Raw genomic sequence first — 17,386 nt, 5'->3', positions numbered from 1 at the left:
AACCCCCCGTCTATTCAAAGATTTTAAAATGATATGCATATTGAAACCTTCCCCGGGATGCGTATACTCTAAATATGAAGTTTGGTTGAGATCTATCCAGCCGTTTCAACGTGATGGTGGAACAGACAAACAGACACGAAAAGTAAAAACCACCGATTCTGTCTTGAGTTGACCCAAAACGGATAAATATCTGAAAAATTGGCAAAACAAACGAAATTACAGACAGCGGACCCCCTACAACTTTATTTATATAGATAAAGTTACATCTTTAAATCTCCCTTCATACAACAACTTTAATTCAAAAATTCAGAACATTTTCTAACATTGTCCGTCTTAACAAAAAAACTTATTATAGTTACTTAGGGACATCTTCCCTGTTAACAACAACGGCAAGAGAATGTCTTGTCATGCCTTTTATTCAAGGTCCTCAGATGCGTCCTGCCTATTAACAGTAGACCAGGAGAAAATCTTGTCGTAGAAGCTGTTGATTTCATCCTCGTTGGGTAAATATCTATGTAACTTCTTCACATCTTCGATTTTTTGCTCATTGATTGGGAGATGGCCTTCTGGATATGCTTTCACAGTGGGTAATGATGGCACTAAAGATGTTGCAGACAGCCGAAATGTATAACTTACCACACTGTCAATGTAGGGCCTTGCAATTACTGATCCATTCATGTCACTGATGAAGGTAAAATGGTTAAATTTGCTTATTTGGTAAGGTACTTTGTGTTCTCTATCTAAATGCTTACCACACGATTCTATAGAAATAGTATTTTTCTTGTAGAACTGGAGCCACCATGTTTTGAACTGCAGTATATTATGAGAGGTTTCCACCATAATTACTGTAAATTGATTTTTTTTGCTCGATGTTATTATTAGTTCAACATAATCCTTCGACAAATAAATTCTGTCGGTCCTCCTCATCTTCCTTTTGATGACACTGAAATCTCGGTCGCAGGACATGAACGAGTGACCTCGTGTAGGGAAATAGTGGTGTATGACATTGACCTGTCAGTGTTGGCCACATTCGTAGGACTGTGTGGTCTTTTATTTTGTACACCACAAGCATCAGAAAACACATGTAATTTCCTCACGTCATGTGGAACACTTTCAAGGTATTGTATAATAAATGAACAAACCTCGTTTGGGCCTTTGGTTCTGACACTTTCATGGTACATGAAAAACGTTGCTTTTCCTGTTCTGTGATCATGTATACAAAAAACATTAAGTATGAGCTGCCGAAGGTAAAATGACTCCTGAACAGGAATGGTGGGTAGGTGGAGATTCTGCATGTAATCAATACTGATAGCTGCTATATCATTGCTTGTCTGCATTAACACTTCCACGTCTTTCACTTTCCCATAAAACTTTTTAGCTCTACACTTGTGAATCTGGAGCTCAGCTAGTGCCACACGCTTAGCATTTGCATTAAGACTGTTTTTTTTTTTTTTTTTTGCTAGGGGCTTTACGTCGCGCCGACACAGATAGGTCTTATGGCGACGATGGGATAGGAAAGGCCTAGGAGTTGGAAGGAAGCGGCCGTGGCCTTAATTAAGGTACAGCCCCAGCATTTGCCTGGTGTGAAAATGGGAAACCACGGAAAACCATCTTCAGGGCTGCCGATAGTGGGATTCGAACCTACTATCTCCCGGATGCAAGCTCACAGCCGCGCGCCTCTATGCGCACGGCCAACTCGCCCGGTCATTAAGACTTTTACTTTTAATCTTAATATAATATTTAATCCTTCACAATCACCATAGACGTCAACTTGAGGTTGTCCGAATGACAGAGAGAACCATTCTAGGAACACTTTGCGATAATAGTGATACTTAACTTTTGTATCGGGATGCATATCCTTGAAAAGTTCAAACATCTGCTTGACATTAAGTTTCTCATCTAGATACTTATAGTCTTTCCTGGAGTAGCGGGCTTCCTTATATGGAAAAGAAGCTATATGGTCCATGACTGCACTTGTTATCTCTCCACTGATAGCATTACCAGGTACACATTTTCCGCATTTATCAATAGGGGATTTTCCTGCAGCTAGTAGGTTAGCCAGTCTACGGACTTGATTTGGAGTGATACCGTGTATACCAATAAATGCAGACTTACATACTACATACTGTCCTGAAGATGACGTTGATATCCTATATTTGAATCCTTGACTTTTTGATTTACCTCCATCCATAACACATGGCCTTCTTCTCTGTATTGGGACAACTTCCATCAGGTTCTGTAAATATGCGTCCTGCTCATTCTTGGTGTCAAAACTTCTGAATTTGTTGAACACTTCCCATTGTTGCTACTCAGTAATCCTCCTGCAGCACTGATTTGCACATCTGTTGAATCATAGACCAAAATAAACGTCAATAAACACATCTAGAAGCTGAGACAGTCAAACATTTAAGTTAATATTTTAGGTTATGTTGTATACACTTACTTGCATGCTTCCCCACAATGCCTTTCTTGCACTATTTTCTCTTTCCAGTTTTCATATTGTAAGCCCCTAACGCGAGCTCTCTTTATAATTTCATACTTGTACTCTACTTGTTTATGTCCCTTTTTCCTTCCCTTAACGTCCATATCAATATTAGCTTCTTCCATGATGAACTTCAACAACAGCTGTCTAACAGCGACAATTATAGAGACCAGTGTCATTAGTTCATATGGTTGCCACCAGATGTGTTTAATTGAGAAACAACTCATGTCCTGGACATGTGTGCTTACTCAAATAAACACGATTTTCAAGGTCCCAGTAAAACCCTTAAAATTAGGTGGACGTGTATGTATGATTTCTCTATGAAAGATGCGAATACATATAATGTTCACATATGTGCATTAAACCCATTTTGTCCATAAAATGGACATGTGTGGTTTCTCAAATAACATTATTAGCTGTATTTCTGTTGACATACAACTTAAATTAGTTCAGTATACTGAAAAATGCATGATACTATAACAGTGATCAATATTGTATTGCAGGATTTTGAACATTAATGCTTCCTTAGAATTGCAACGGTCACAACAGCCTCTCACATTTGTAGCGTAGGGAACACATTTTATATGTCAAGCTTTCGCAAAGAAACTCAAAAAGATATATAAAATCAAGACCTATTTGGAAATCATTTCAAATGGGCCTTAATTTTCTACTTTTTCAGTTGTCAAACACCAGGTATAACTGGTATAACTTAGTGCATGTATCCTAATTACACCAAGCTTTCTCATAGCATAATGGCTAACATGCTCGCTTCATAATATGAGGTATGCAGGTTTGAGTTTTCACCTTGACGAATTTTTATATTTTCATTATTAGTGTTGTACTAATCTGTATGCCTCTTTTTATACGTTCTTTTGTTAACAATATGTTTAATCACAATATTATGTCTGCTAGGAAAATGCTTTATATGTGTGCTACTTATAGAAAGTGATGTTATGATTAATATAGCATACAGGACTGTCGCCCAGGTAGCAGATTCCCTATCAGTTGTTTACAGTCTTCTTGTAAATCATTTCAAAGAAATTGGAAAATATTCCATTCCCAAATTCCTCTTCCTATGAATGGATATTTACCCTGATTAGTTCTTTGCACTTACAGTACCTCAATTAAAATTGAAATAATTGATAAGGAGATTCCACCTATTCAATACCAAAGAATAAGAAATGTAGTGAATTACATTCTACTTTAATAATAATTAGAAATGGTACCGGTTTCGACCCTAGTCCAGGTCATCATCAGCCGATTAAGAAATGGAAAACAATGCATAGGATCAGTAGAAGAGGCAATATGAAAAGGAAATGAATGAGGGTAGACACTGTAAAACTTAGAAGAAGTAAAATACAAGTCATTCAAAAGAAAAACAGTGCGCAATTCGTAATCATTGTGGGACTTTGCCTAGCGCTGCGTATGCCTTGCTGCCGCTAAGAGAATTGCGCACTGTTTTTTTTTTGAATGACTTGTATTTTACTTCTTCTAAGTTTTACAGTGTCTACCCCCATTCATTTCCTTTTCATATTGCCTCTTTTACTGATCCTATGCATTGTTTTCCATTTCTTAATCGGCTGATGATGACCTGGACTAGGGTCGAAACCGGTACCATTTCTAATTATTATTAAAGTAGAATGTAATTCACTACATTTCTTATTCTTTGGTATTGAATAGGTGGAATCTCCTTATCAATTATTTCAATTTTAACTGTGATATTCTTCAATACGGAACAATGAAATTTTTAACTTTAAATTTACAGTACCTTCCAACTTTATCTTCATAAAGTTAAACATTAGAATGATATGTATTATCAATAACTGGAAGCATGTGTAATAATGTTATTCATTTTACGTCCTACTAACTACTCTTTTACGGTTTTCGGAGACGCCGAGGTGTCGGAATTTTGTCCCGGAGGAGTTCTTTTACGTGCCAGTAAATCTACCGACACGAGGCTGACGTATTTGAGCACCTTCAAATACCACCGGACTGAGCCAGGATCGAACCTGCCAAGTTGGGGTCAGAAGGCCAGCGTCTTAACCGTCTGAGCCACTCAGCCCGGCAGGAAGCATGTGGAACTAAACGAGGTCACAGAGCTAGTTGCAAATAGAGGATCGTGGAGATACTTAATCAATTCAATTCACAGAAGCCTGCAGATAGAATGCTCAAAGGCAATGTCCGTAAGGAAGATGTGTGTGTATTTACGTATATGGAAGTGCGTAAAAGAGAGTTAAGACCAACGGCAGGGAACGAAAATAAATTTTTAAGTGTATATTAGAAAGACGAAGAAAACCTGCGTACCTTCTATTACGGAGCGAGTGACTTGACCAATCTACTACGAGAATACTTTCCAAAAAAACGCTGCCTTACATGACAGGTTCTAACTGGCGTAAGAAAATGTAATCTCAAGAGTTTAATCCCAATTAAGTATTGATTTTGAAGCTCTTATATTAAAATCATGAAAGCTTGACATAAATCGTTGTCCATAACTCTTGAGACTCCCCTTATTACGCTTTTTGGTGATAATCAGCAGATGCAAACACAGGAAAATAACATAATCGAAATGAGCTTCGTACATCTAATGATAGATAGCACCACACTCAAAAGTGAGAAGTCGCTGAAAATCAGTCTAACTCCGTATATCGGTGTCTAGCTCTGGGTAGCTACCTAGCACTTGTGCGAAGGTGGTTGCACGCAAGCCAAAGTACCAGCTGATTTACACCCCCAGGTAGTTTACCTCCCGGGCAGCTGCCAGCCGCTTTACCAGCAGATGGTTGAACCGGCCCTTAATCAAATGTCCAGCATCCCCTGTCGGTGGGGGACGCAGACGAATAATACACCCACGATATCCCCTGCCTGTCGTAAGAGGCGACTGAAAGAGGTGACCAAGGTATGATGACATTTGAACCATATGCCTAATTGTGATCTTTGTAATCGACGTGCCATATGTCGTACAGGTGTTCATGACCACGCACTACATCAATTAATTACTCTGTATCTTCTGGAGACGTTCAGTGTTGGCCATGCAAACCGTGAAAATTTACAACTGTCCGCTGCGGTAAGCTGCCTTCTGTTTGACCAGGATGATGTAATGTCATGGTGTACATTTTCAGCGCGGACGCAAACAGTCAGTCCGCGCACACAGTCCGCACCCTATTTGACGGAGCCTTGAAATAGCTGGCCATACACGGGAAGATTTTTTAGCAGGCCTCGTCTTTGGGGCAAGATCCGACGGGCTGCCTGTCAGGCGTGACCTTCAGAGACCAGGCCTGCTGCTTATCATCAACTGTGACGCCAAGCCTGTTGTGTTGTGCAACATGATCTGTGCACAGTCCAGACCCGTTCATTGAGTGATCCGTGAGGACTCGGCAGGCCAAGCCTCATCCGTTGGCCTTTCAAACTACAAAAGAACCTTATACGCGTCGATGCTATCATGCATGGAACAAGTTATCAGCGCCCATGGAGGACCCAGTACCTACTAGGCAACAGGACACATGCTGAACCTAAGTGACTAAAATGCTAATCGTTTCTGCAGAACGTCAGGAGACAATGATTTAGGTGCCTTTTGAAGACTGTTCATGAAGATTAATGACGGCTGACTCGGTTGTGCTGACCATGCAGAACACTTTCATCGACGGAGAACAATTGTTTCCATAGCATGTATGTAAAGGGAATGATAGAGTTCAGTATTTTTAGAGTGTGCATAATATTTATTGGTGATGGTGAGAAACGAATGATGGAGTAACCATGTTCAGATTGCGGTTTTTAAACAACCATGCTTGAAAATTCTGATAGCGATTGGTCGTTTTTATTGTGCACGGAATACACTCTACAGCACATACCAGTGTTACTGAAGTGCCTGCAGTAGTCGATTGTGTTGATAAACAGTGTTTTGTAATTGATAGAAACCAAACCCCATGGCACAACAGCCCCGAAGGGCCATGGACTACCAAGCGACCGCTGCTCAGCCCAAAGGCCTGCAGATTATGAGGTGGTATGCGGTCAGCACAATGGATCCTCTTGGGCATTATTCTTGGCTTTCTAGACCGGGCCCGCTATCTCACCATCGGATAGCCCCTCAGTTGTAATCACGTAGGTCGAGTGGACCTTGAACCAGCCCTCAGATGCAGGTAAAAATCTCTGACCTGGCCGCGAATTGAATCCGGGTGCTCCGGATAAGAAGCAGGCACGCTCTACCCCTACACCGCAGGGCCGGCTAAATGAGAAACCATGGAAAATCCATTTTCGGGGCTGCCGACAGTGGGGGTTCAAAACCCACTATGTCCCGAATGCAAGCTTACTGCTGCGCGCCCCTAATTGCATGGCCAACTCGCTCAGTTGTAATTGATAGAAGTAAGTCGAAATATTGAAGCTAAAAAGCAGGTTTTCTGAAATAGTAATAAAATATTTGTGACCTTTTGTTTTACTAGTAAAAATTTCATTTCCAATTTTAAGTTGTTGTGATAGCTGTTTGTGGTACCTCTTTTGATGGTACGAGCTTCCTCTGTGGATCAGTGGAAGGGTGCCGGCCTCCCAATTACTAGATTGTTGTTTCAAACCAGGCAAATGTAGTCAGATTTTTGTGGGAGGAAAAAAAACGAGTTCATTTTGCACACCATGTCATATGATGTTGGCTCATAAAAGATCTCTGGTGACAAATTTGATATTCGGCCATCAAAATTATTATTAGTAGCAAATTCTCCCAATATTGGAGGATGTGAAGCAAATAACACAATCATTTCTTCTGTGGGTTGTTGTTTTTCCAGTAGGTTTTCGTTCTTTCCGAGAAGGCTTGTTTACGTTCTGCTGACTACTTTGGTCTATACTGTTTTTGTTGTGGTTGCTCTGATGTAGCTTCCCAATTGTTTACTTTGAGCTTAAAGATGTCTCTTTCTAGGATGTCTGTTCAACTTTAAGTTTCTGAGGTCTTTTCAAAGTTCGTTGAGCCAGGGTGTTGAGTTCTTAAGCGAGGTTACACAATCTATTATCCTTTTTGTCAATCGATTTTCTGGTGATCTAGTCAGATGGACGAAGTATTTCAGTTGTCTTTTCCTAATGTCAAATTCAATGTTTGAGAAATTTTCTGTTGTTTTAATCTGCTCCTACGATTTTCCTAATGATCTTCCTCTCTTCTTTTTTTATTTCTCCAAGTTCTTGCTTTCTGTTCAGTGCCAATGTTTCATTTGCATAAACGACTGTTGGTTTTATGAACGTGTTGTATGTTTTGACATGGATTTTTTGTTGTAGATGTTTTGGACTAACCCTAATGCTCTTTTAATTTTTGGAGACGAGTTTTTTGTTAGATCTTTTCAAGGCCTGTCAGTTAGATAAATTCTCCTAGGTATTTAAAGTAAGGGACTCTGTCAATTGTACCATATTTTGTTCTCAGCCTCTTGATATCCATCTTTGAACATAAGAATTTAGTTTTCCCGAATGATATGTGTAGTCCCACCTTTTCTGTACTTTCTTTAAGTATCTCGAGCTGTTTTAACGCCAGTCTCATTATTATTATTATTATTATTATTATTATTATTATCATTCTTATTTTTATTAATGCATATAACTTTATGGTCATGGATATACACTGACTGACAGAGCAAATGCAACACCAAGAAGGAGTGGTCAGAACTTTATGCCAATTGCAGGGTAGACTGACGTCACTGAGGTATGCTCATGATGTGAAATGCGCCGCTGTGCTGCGCACGTAGCGAACGATAAATGGGACACGGCGTTGGCGAATGGCCCACTTCGTACCGTGATTTCTCAGCCGACAGTCATTGTAGAACGTGTTGTCGTGTGCCACAGGACACGTGTATAGCTAAGAATGCCAGGCCGCCGTCAACGGAGGCATTTCCAGCAGACAGACGACTTTACGAGGGGTATGGTGATCGGGCTAAGAAGGGCAGGTTGGTCGCTTCGTCAAATCGCAGCCGATACCCATAGGGATGTGTCCACGATGCAGCGCCTGTGGCGAAGATGGTTGGCGCAGGGACATGTGGCACGTGCGAGGGGTCCAGGCGCAGCCCGAGTGACGTCAGCACGCGAGGATCGGCGCATCCGCCGCCAAGCGGTGGCAGCCCCGCACGCCACGTCAACCGCCATTCTTCAGCATGTGCAAGACACCCTGGCTGTTCCAATATCGACCAGAACAATTTCCCGTCGATTGGTTGAAGGAGGCCTGCACTCCCGGCGTCCGCTCAGAAGACTACCATTGACTCCACAGCATAGACGTGCACGCCTGGCATGGTGCCGGGCTAGAGCGACTTGGATGAGGGAGTGGCGGAACGTCGTGTTCTCCGATGAGTCACGCTTCTGTTCTGTCAGTGATAGTCAGCGCAGACGAGTGTGGCGTCGGCGTGGAGAAAGGTCAAATCCGGCAGTAACTGTGGAGCGCCCTACCGCTAGACAACGCGGCATCATGGTTTGGGGCGCTATTGCGTATGATTCCACGTCACCTCTAGTGCGTATTCAAGGCACGTTAAATGCCCACCGCTACGTGCAGCATGTTCTGCGGCCGGTGGCACTCCCGTACCTTCAGGGGCTGCCCAATGCTCTGTTTCAGCAGGATAATGCCCGCCCACACACTGCTCGCATCTCCCAACAGGCTCTACGAGGTGTACAGATGCTTCCATGGCCAGCGTACTCTCCAGATCTCTCACCAATCGAACACGTGTGGGATCTCATTGGACGCCGTTTGCAAACTCTGCCCCAGCCTCATACGGACGACCAACTGTGGCAAATGGTTGACAGAGAATGGAGAACCATCCCTCAGGACACCATCCGCACTCTTATTGACTCTGTACCTCGACGTGTTTCTGCGTGCATCGCCGCTCGCGGTGGTCCTACATCCTACTGAGTCGATGCCGTGCGCATTGTGTAACCTGCATATCGGTTTGAAATAAACATCAATTATTCGTCCGTGCCGTCTCTGTTTTTTCCCCAACTTTCATCCCTTTCGAACCACTCCTCCTTGGTGTTGCATTTGCTCTGTCAGTCAGTGTACTTTGCATGAAAGCCTTACTCTTGGTTTTTGTTATAAAAAGTAGGAAAAAATTGCATCCATTACCCAGATTTTTTGTGTCATTTCACTGCTATGTTCTCCTGTTTGTGTTTCAGAATGAGTCAGTCCATTGGGAAAAACCTTTCCACCAATGAGACTTCTAGAGGCCTTTATGCAGTAATATCCATGTTACTGCTCATAGGAGGCGTTGAACAAAATCCTGGGCCTGTCTCTGAGGTAAATGAAATAATCATAAAAGCCTCATGGTTGAAGTCTGCAGCATATGGCTGCTTTATTGTTTTATGATTCTTTACTCTTTGAAATAATCAAGTATTGCCCCAGATTTACATTGACTTAATGTACAGTATACAGCATGCAGAATGAAGCTTCAGAATTTGTGAAATCTGTTGCATTTCACAAGATATAAATTTCACAATTCATCTCTCAAGTTCAGTACAAGTTCAGTGTCAAATGAATAGATTTTTATATTTTAATAATAATAATCAGCTACTACAGAGGTCATCCTCCGCCAATGATGGAAGTGAAATAGACAAATTGCCAAGATTTAGGCTAGTGAAAACGTATGAGTAAAGGAAAGGAACTGAATTATGGAGTTGTTCTAAACACTTAAAACAGCTGATACATTAATCTTATGGAGATTGTACATTGATATAATTTGAATATGAAGATATTAACACTTTCAACACTACTATGTTTTAACATGAACGCTGGCAGTTGGGTCTTTTACCTGAATTTTAATACATTATTACACAACCGGAGAACTTAGTACATACCTGACTTTTGTATCATATGAAGGTGTCAGCCATACAAAATAAAGATGATAATCAGGAAGTACATATCAAAAGTAATTTAATTATACTAGTCTTTTGAAAAATGTCTGGGATAAAAAATTTACATTCAAGTTATACCAATAAGCCTGCTCAAACAAAAATGAATAATTTAATGTGGCTACTTAAGCCACACGTAAACACAATTACATTTCAAATACAAAATTTACCTGTTTAGGAATAGTTTGTTTTGGTGTAGTAGCCCTGAAAACATTGGACGGAAGTGAAATAGACCTTCCACTCCTTGCACCATCATCACTTTCTTTTCGCGGTGCAGGTGAATAATCAGCCTGTGTCTAACTTCGTCTAAACGAAAAAATAAGCCAACATTTCTGGAGACTTGAAGTATTTATATCGTTTGTATTTGGAGTAAAATAATGACAGCTACTGGGCGAGTTGGCCATGCGGTTAGGGGTGTGCAGCTGTGAGCTCGCATCCGGGAGATAGTGGGTTCGAATCTCACTGTCGGCAGCCCTGAAGATGGTTTTCCGTGGTTTCCCATTTTCAAACCAGACAAATGCTAGGACTGTACCTAAATTAAGGCCACAGTCACTTCCTTCCTATCCCTAGGCCTTTCCTGTCCCATCATCGCTTTAAGACCTATCTGTGACGTAAAGCAAATAGCAAACAAAAATGCAGCTAAAAAATGTGCACTCGAAACTGATGTAACAAATAAAAATCTTGCATGAACTATCACTTTATATGTTATCTGGTTCATAAGTAGGGTATTTATCATTGTCGTCTATTTCTGAACCTGCTTCTCCCGGTAAAACTATAATTGAGCCGGAGTGAGGACATGTTAGTACAGTAACACAGCTGACAGTGCGACATATTTGGTGCACTCAGCACCTGGCACATCGAGTGCTTCGGCAGAGGTCACAGCAAGAAGAAACTACATCATTTCAATTTGAACTTCCCGATAACAGCTCTATTCTACCGATAACAGCTCTATTCTAGTGGACACATGATAAACCACTACCTCCAAGCAGGGGACAGGAACAGTACGGAATACGTGCATATGCCTGTAAATACACTTGAAAATCAAACCTGTACAGGATATGGGCGCCGTCCACAGCTAGGAAAGCTGTGCGTTTATCCAATATAATATCCAATGTGTGTGGCCAAATTTAATTTTGTTAAAACAAGTACCTGATGATGATTTAAATATAAAATCTATTAATTTGGAGGATGTAAAATACCGGTAATAATTTTTTAAAATAAATTATCAAAATCAATGATTTTTTATTTAAATCAGATTTTTCTTCAATTTTACAATTTTACAAATCATTTGATACTATTTTCAAATTGATGTAGGCCTATGCTTTATTTGTTTATTAAGTACCTAAGGTGAATAATGAAGGATTAATCTAAATTTTGTGTTTTAACAATATTTTGAAATGAGCTAATATATTACAGCATATTTTTAAACTAGTTTTTCTTTCTCATGACTTATTGTTTTAGATAAAAACACACATTAGAAAATTTGTTTACACCAAACCTGTTTCTAAATTAGTTCTTTATCTTCAGGCACTTTTATAGTTTTCTTATTTAAGTGCTTGTACAAAAACACAAGCTTGGAAGCTTTGTCTACACCAAGCCTGTTCCTTAAATTTGAATGAACAATACCAAACATTGAAAACGCATGTTCTACACCAGCAGATGATGCTCCAGCTGTTAAGAGTTGCATTACGTTTTCTATTACCAACTTTCCAATGACATTTTCTTGAGATTTCCACCACTGCAAAGCAGACACACCTTGCGCGATTTCATCGGTGAACATAGTTGGAATGAAGAGTTGAGATTTTGCGTGGTATTTCACAAGTATTAACAGGAATGAAGTTCCCATGTACTTTTCCTGTGCAAATTGAAATTCACATTCATGCTTGGATGAATGTAAAACATATTCTGAGTTGTTTAATTCTGGGTGAATAATGAAAGCCAGAAAGTGTGGTGCAGCTAATGCTCGATTATAACGTTTTTCAAACTTCTTAAGACATTTAAAACGTCTTCAGCACTTCAGTTTATCTGAAGGTCACTAACCTTTCTCTTAATGGAATCTTGAATCTTGTCTCTATTTTCTTTACAAATCTTCACAAGTAGTGGCCAGTTTTTAATGTAAGGTAATCAGACAACATATTCCATTGAATTTCTTGAGGTAAGATTAATGATTGCTCTCTTCTCTCCTAAATTTTGCATTGGCAAAACAATTATTGCAGAAGTATTTCTCAAATTCTTCTACATGTTCCGTTTTGTTTGAAATGTCCTTGGTGGAATCCTGGGGGAAGGTATTCAAAATATGAGCAGAGCAGCCATATGTAATTACATCAATATCTTCCCTTTCTTTGAGAGCAATGCTCATTTTTGCCATGTTGATTGCATTGTCTGTAATGAAACTTCTCATATTACACTGTAATTCGCTCTCACAACTTTTCAGTGAATTGATTGTACGTTCAATTAAATAGTCGTGTGTATAGGGATGCTTAGATTTATCAACTGTGTTAAACAGCTGTATGTACCTGTTTTCACTGGTCACTGTAATGCATACAGTGGGCTCATTATGCTCATTTGGCTATCCATCTAAGCTCACACAAACTGTATGCCCAAATAAATCCTTGAAACAAGTACAGTAAAACCTCGTTAATTCAAAGTTGTTGGGACTAAAAAATCAGACTTCGAATGACGTGATTTTGAATTAACCGCCAGTTCGAAATTCAGAAGTGCCAACCCTTACCGCGTTACAAAATGTTCTAAGGCCCGTTACTGCATGCAGTTAACCTTGACTCGCAGTTTAAACCTTTCAAATGCCATGAAGGTGCATTTAGAGTATTCAAATAATGCACTTGGATAACTCACTGACAAGCATAACTTCATGCAACGAAACAAAGGAAAAAAAAAAAAAAAAAGCACGATTCAAAGGCGAGGAGTTTGCTGGCTCCCATGTGTAAGTGCTTTATTAATTGGATTACTGTGCTGTATGTGGTTTAGAAGCATTGTACTTACACAGAAAGAACCCGATGCCCTTAAAACATTGTGGCTAATCGAACTTTCCTATGACAATCCTTATACGATTTCCCGCCATGGCACTTCTCTCGTACTTCAGAAATGTAAAAACTTGCCATGTCACAAAGTATTCTAAGACCCATTAGTGCATGCAATCACCTCGATTCACAGTTTAAACCTTTCAAATGCCATGGACAAAACTATTTCCGAAATGTATCCAACAAGAAGCATTTACAATGTTCAAATAATGCACTTGGATAAATCACTGACAAACATAACCTCACACAACGAAAGAAAGAAAGGGAAAACAATCACACAATTCAAAGAAGAGGATAAATTATGCTGGTTCTCCTGTGAAAATGCATTATTTTTTGAATTATTGTTCTGTTTGCATTTTTAGATGCTTCGTACTTGTACGGAAAGTGCCAGACGCCCTTAGAACATTGTGGCTTATTGAACTTTCCTATGACGAGGGGTAAAGGTTCTTGCTTCTGTGTGAATTGCAACACAGTACAATGAGCTCTCCCTTGTACGATTCCCCGGTTGGCACTTCCTCCTTTAAAACCATAAGACCGTTTGGGCTCGGCAGTAAAAAAAAAAAAAAAAAAAAAAAAAAGCAGTGCAGTTTCATTGGCGATGACAATATTGTTCGGTGCTTATGAATTGCTTATATTAGCCATGCTTTTTCGTCAACTGTCGGCATCGCCAGTGTTCGCGGATTCTGTTTTCCCGCACACTGCCTGCTGCGTGATATTACGGCGTTCCTTAAAAGGTTGAATACAAAAGAATTCCAATTTCATTCAACTTAGTGCGGAATGCTACCCCTCCCCGTTATGGAACATGCATTCTATCATGACGTGGAAAACATTTTGAATTTAAATTGCTCTGTAACGTACTGTTGTTTTAAAATGTAAAGGCTGTTTTGAATTAAAAGTCTGAACTGTTAGGTTTTCAGTCTGCCAAAACTAATTTTGAATAAATAAATTTATAAACTGTCTGAAAAAGAAAACATACGGTAGCAATTACCAAATATATGGCTTCCGAATGAGATAGCTAAATAACATTCAGGAAACTCAATTGTCAAAAATTATCAGTGTTTCGCCCCAGTGCGGCATGGGCTCATCACTTGGACACCGCACCTTCCCAAGACACTGCCTGGCTAGCATGCCAGTAGTGACACTACTGCAAGCTATACATGTGTTAAGCACTGAGGTAAAACACTGGTAGTTTTTGTGGTTGAGTTTCCTGAATGTTACATGGTAGCAGTATTATACTTGAAAAAGAATTCAGTTATTTCTCAGTTATAAATTAACTGAGTTGAAACTGTAAGAGATCACTGCAGATTCTACACCCCCGCCCCCCCCCCCCCCCACCAGCAAAAAAGGCATTTCTTCCTTGCAACAACAATTTATGCATCCGAGACTCATTTTTTAACTGGTGGCTCATTAAGTTTATCGTTCTACCATTGTTGTAAATATCATTACAGAGTTGTGCAATGATTCTAATGATTCCATCATCCAACTGCTTCAAAAGTTCACCATTGCATCCTGGTGCCTTTCCATCCTTATCAAGTTTTTTGCTCTCATAACCCCTTCCTTGAGAATGCTAGGTCTGCATTCAGAATTGATATCATCTACTGTGTCATGTCTACCTCCATCAATGTGGTTGCACGCCATGCTGACCCTCTCTCCCCCATTCTGATGTAGAAGTCCCACATTATAAGTTGATATATTCCAGCAGCTTCCATAACCCTTCTGTAAAAATTAATGCAATCATGTTTTTTCTCTTGAAACTCTTCATATTTTGATTTCAACCAGTCTTCTTGCCCTTTTATTTTCCTATTTACTAACTGTTTTTGGAACTAGCTTGGTAATATTCTTAATCTCTTGTCTCTTTTTCATTATTGGGAGATTTTTCAGTTATATGTTCCTCTTTCTTGTGCCTCGTATTTGTGCTTGATCTTCCCTGTTGTGTAACCGCACACATGGCACAATATGCAGATGACACTGACCTATATAAAAATATAAAGAACATGAAAGATAGTTGAAACTTTGCAATCAGACTTGCAAAATTTATGTGTGGTGTTCTGGGAATGGGCTAAACATGAATGTAAATAAATGTAAATATGTTAGGATAAGTAAGTTTGGTACAAATTAGGTAAAATCAGAAAAACCCAGTAAGGTTAGTTGCAAAATTTGAGCTTCAAGCTCCCAATTTGCAAAAGTCCCTACATCACTACTGTTGCATTTAGTTAGATAGTGAAGGAGACGAGTCTCCCAATTTCTTTTACAGGATATTTAAATCGCACACTTTTCACAAGCACTTTTTGCTCCAAAGGTTACAAGTTATGGCTTTCAAGGCACCATTCAATATTTACACAAAAATCTTTTACATTACGAGGATGAGCCTCTATGCTCCATAATTCTACCAGGGAGACAGCGCTCCCAAACCCTAACAACCTTTAACTTTTACACTTGTGATTAGAGCATCTTGCTCAATAAAATTTACACCTTCAGGCCTCTCTAGGTGACCGTGTTAGTTGTCTTTTAAGTTTACATGGAAGAAATAATACAGGGGTATCAAGTACCCATTCTACCGGGCCTTTGCAGAAAATAACAGGTTCAGTTACTGGCCCAAAACTCAAAAAATGTATGGAGGCGGAACATGCACTCCTTGAAATCAAAGCTTAAGACCATACTTGGGCTTGTGGTCTGATGACACAGAGGCTAATCCCAAACTACTGAGGTGGCTAGATGGACAGGTTAGGTTACAATTTACAATAGTGAAAACAGTTTCAAAATCGTAGTCACCTCAAGATTAAATTGAAGGGGAATTCGAGAGGGTAACGCACTCTCTATACCTGGTTTTTAGTTAAGTACTATAGACTAGTTGAACTTTTACATGAGTGGAAAGAAGAATTTACATTTTCAGAATTTTACAGTTACATTATTAAAGATTGGAAACCTTCCTCTCGAGTTAGCTGGCTAGAGATACCTACAGAGTTAAAAAAAATGGTGGCCAATATCTTAGCTGATGTTCTGCTTGCTAATGGATGAGGCCTCCGCCTCCTGTCTTAAAAAACACACACCCACGACGATCAATAAGACAAGTTAGCTCGAAATGGCGTCAGCTTTTATACTCGAGAGGAAGGTTCGAGAAGGCTCTGGACTAAGTCCAGACACACCCTGTACTTTTTTTGGACAATCAAAAAGTTACTAGAAGCATGTGATTGGCTGAAAATTAAATACACAAAATTTCTGATTGGCCAGACTCCAAAGCTGGCGGGATAAGTTAGAAGTGTAGTAAACTTTGAAATATCAAAAACAAAGAATAATGGATTCAGTTTAGAAAACCTATAAATAAAAAAATTCTTTAAATTTTTAGTAGTTCAACTTCACACCAGAGTGCATGACATTAGTTTTTTAATAGAGACATCTATGGAGAAAAGTCAGAATTTCTTGAAATAGTTAATGCAAACTTTGTGTTGGATAGCGTTCTTCAAGGCGCTTCATTTAAATGCATGGGGTTGAGGTGTACCTCCCGGTACAGACCTTCCCCTCAGAAGTCCTTCTCTGGGGTGACGCTGTAGAAATTTGCTTAAAGAAAATTTTATGTTGGAATTACACAGATGAAAAATTTCTTGCCGAAAGTTCATTTTAGAGAAATTATTTTGAAAACCCGTTTTGAAGTCTTCCAGAAATTGTCTACGTCCGTGATGCCTGGTTCAAGTTTGACGGCAAGAGCGGCCGCCGCTGCCGATACCCGGGTGGGGTCCCCCGGAGCCCCCAAGTACACTCAGATACACCTCTCCCACTAACTTGAGAGGGGTAGCCATGGTGATGGTCGCCACAGGCCAGATACAGTTATGCTGCTCCAAGATGGGTAGGCGGTTGAGTTACCGCACCTCAGTCCTTGCCGGAAAGGATGGAGCTCCGGCGCGCTGTTCAGAAGGAGACTGGACCAAAGTAGAGTGGGCCCTTATCCCACTCCGGCATTACTCGCTAGATGTTGAGACCCGGCCGCCGATGGCAGAGGGCACTGAAACAGTAATTA

At 40.0% G+C, this 17,386-nt stretch overlaps 1 protein-coding gene across 1 annotated transcript in view; it reads left to right on the top strand.

Annotated features, from left to right (window-relative positions):
• LOC136874405 (ankyrin-1) overlaps positions 1 to 17,386 on the top strand; it is a 55,588-nt gene that overhangs the window by 19,804 nt on the left and 18,398 nt on the right. Inside the window, exon 2 of the mRNA XM_067148038.2 lies at positions 9,602 to 9,722. Within this exon, the coding sequence (XP_067004139.2) occupies positions 9,602 to 9,722 (121 nt within the window). The remainder of the gene's footprint in view (positions 1 to 9,601; positions 9,723 to 17,386) is intronic.

This window comes from Anabrus simplex, chromosome 5 (assembly GCF_040414725.1).
Source record: "Anabrus simplex isolate iqAnaSimp1 chromosome 5, ASM4041472v1, whole genome shotgun sequence".
In the NCBI taxonomy this organism is placed as follows: Eukaryota; Metazoa; Arthropoda; class Insecta; order Orthoptera; family Tettigoniidae; genus Anabrus; species Anabrus simplex.
This window is presented reverse-complemented; position numbering and strand designations above follow the sequence as displayed.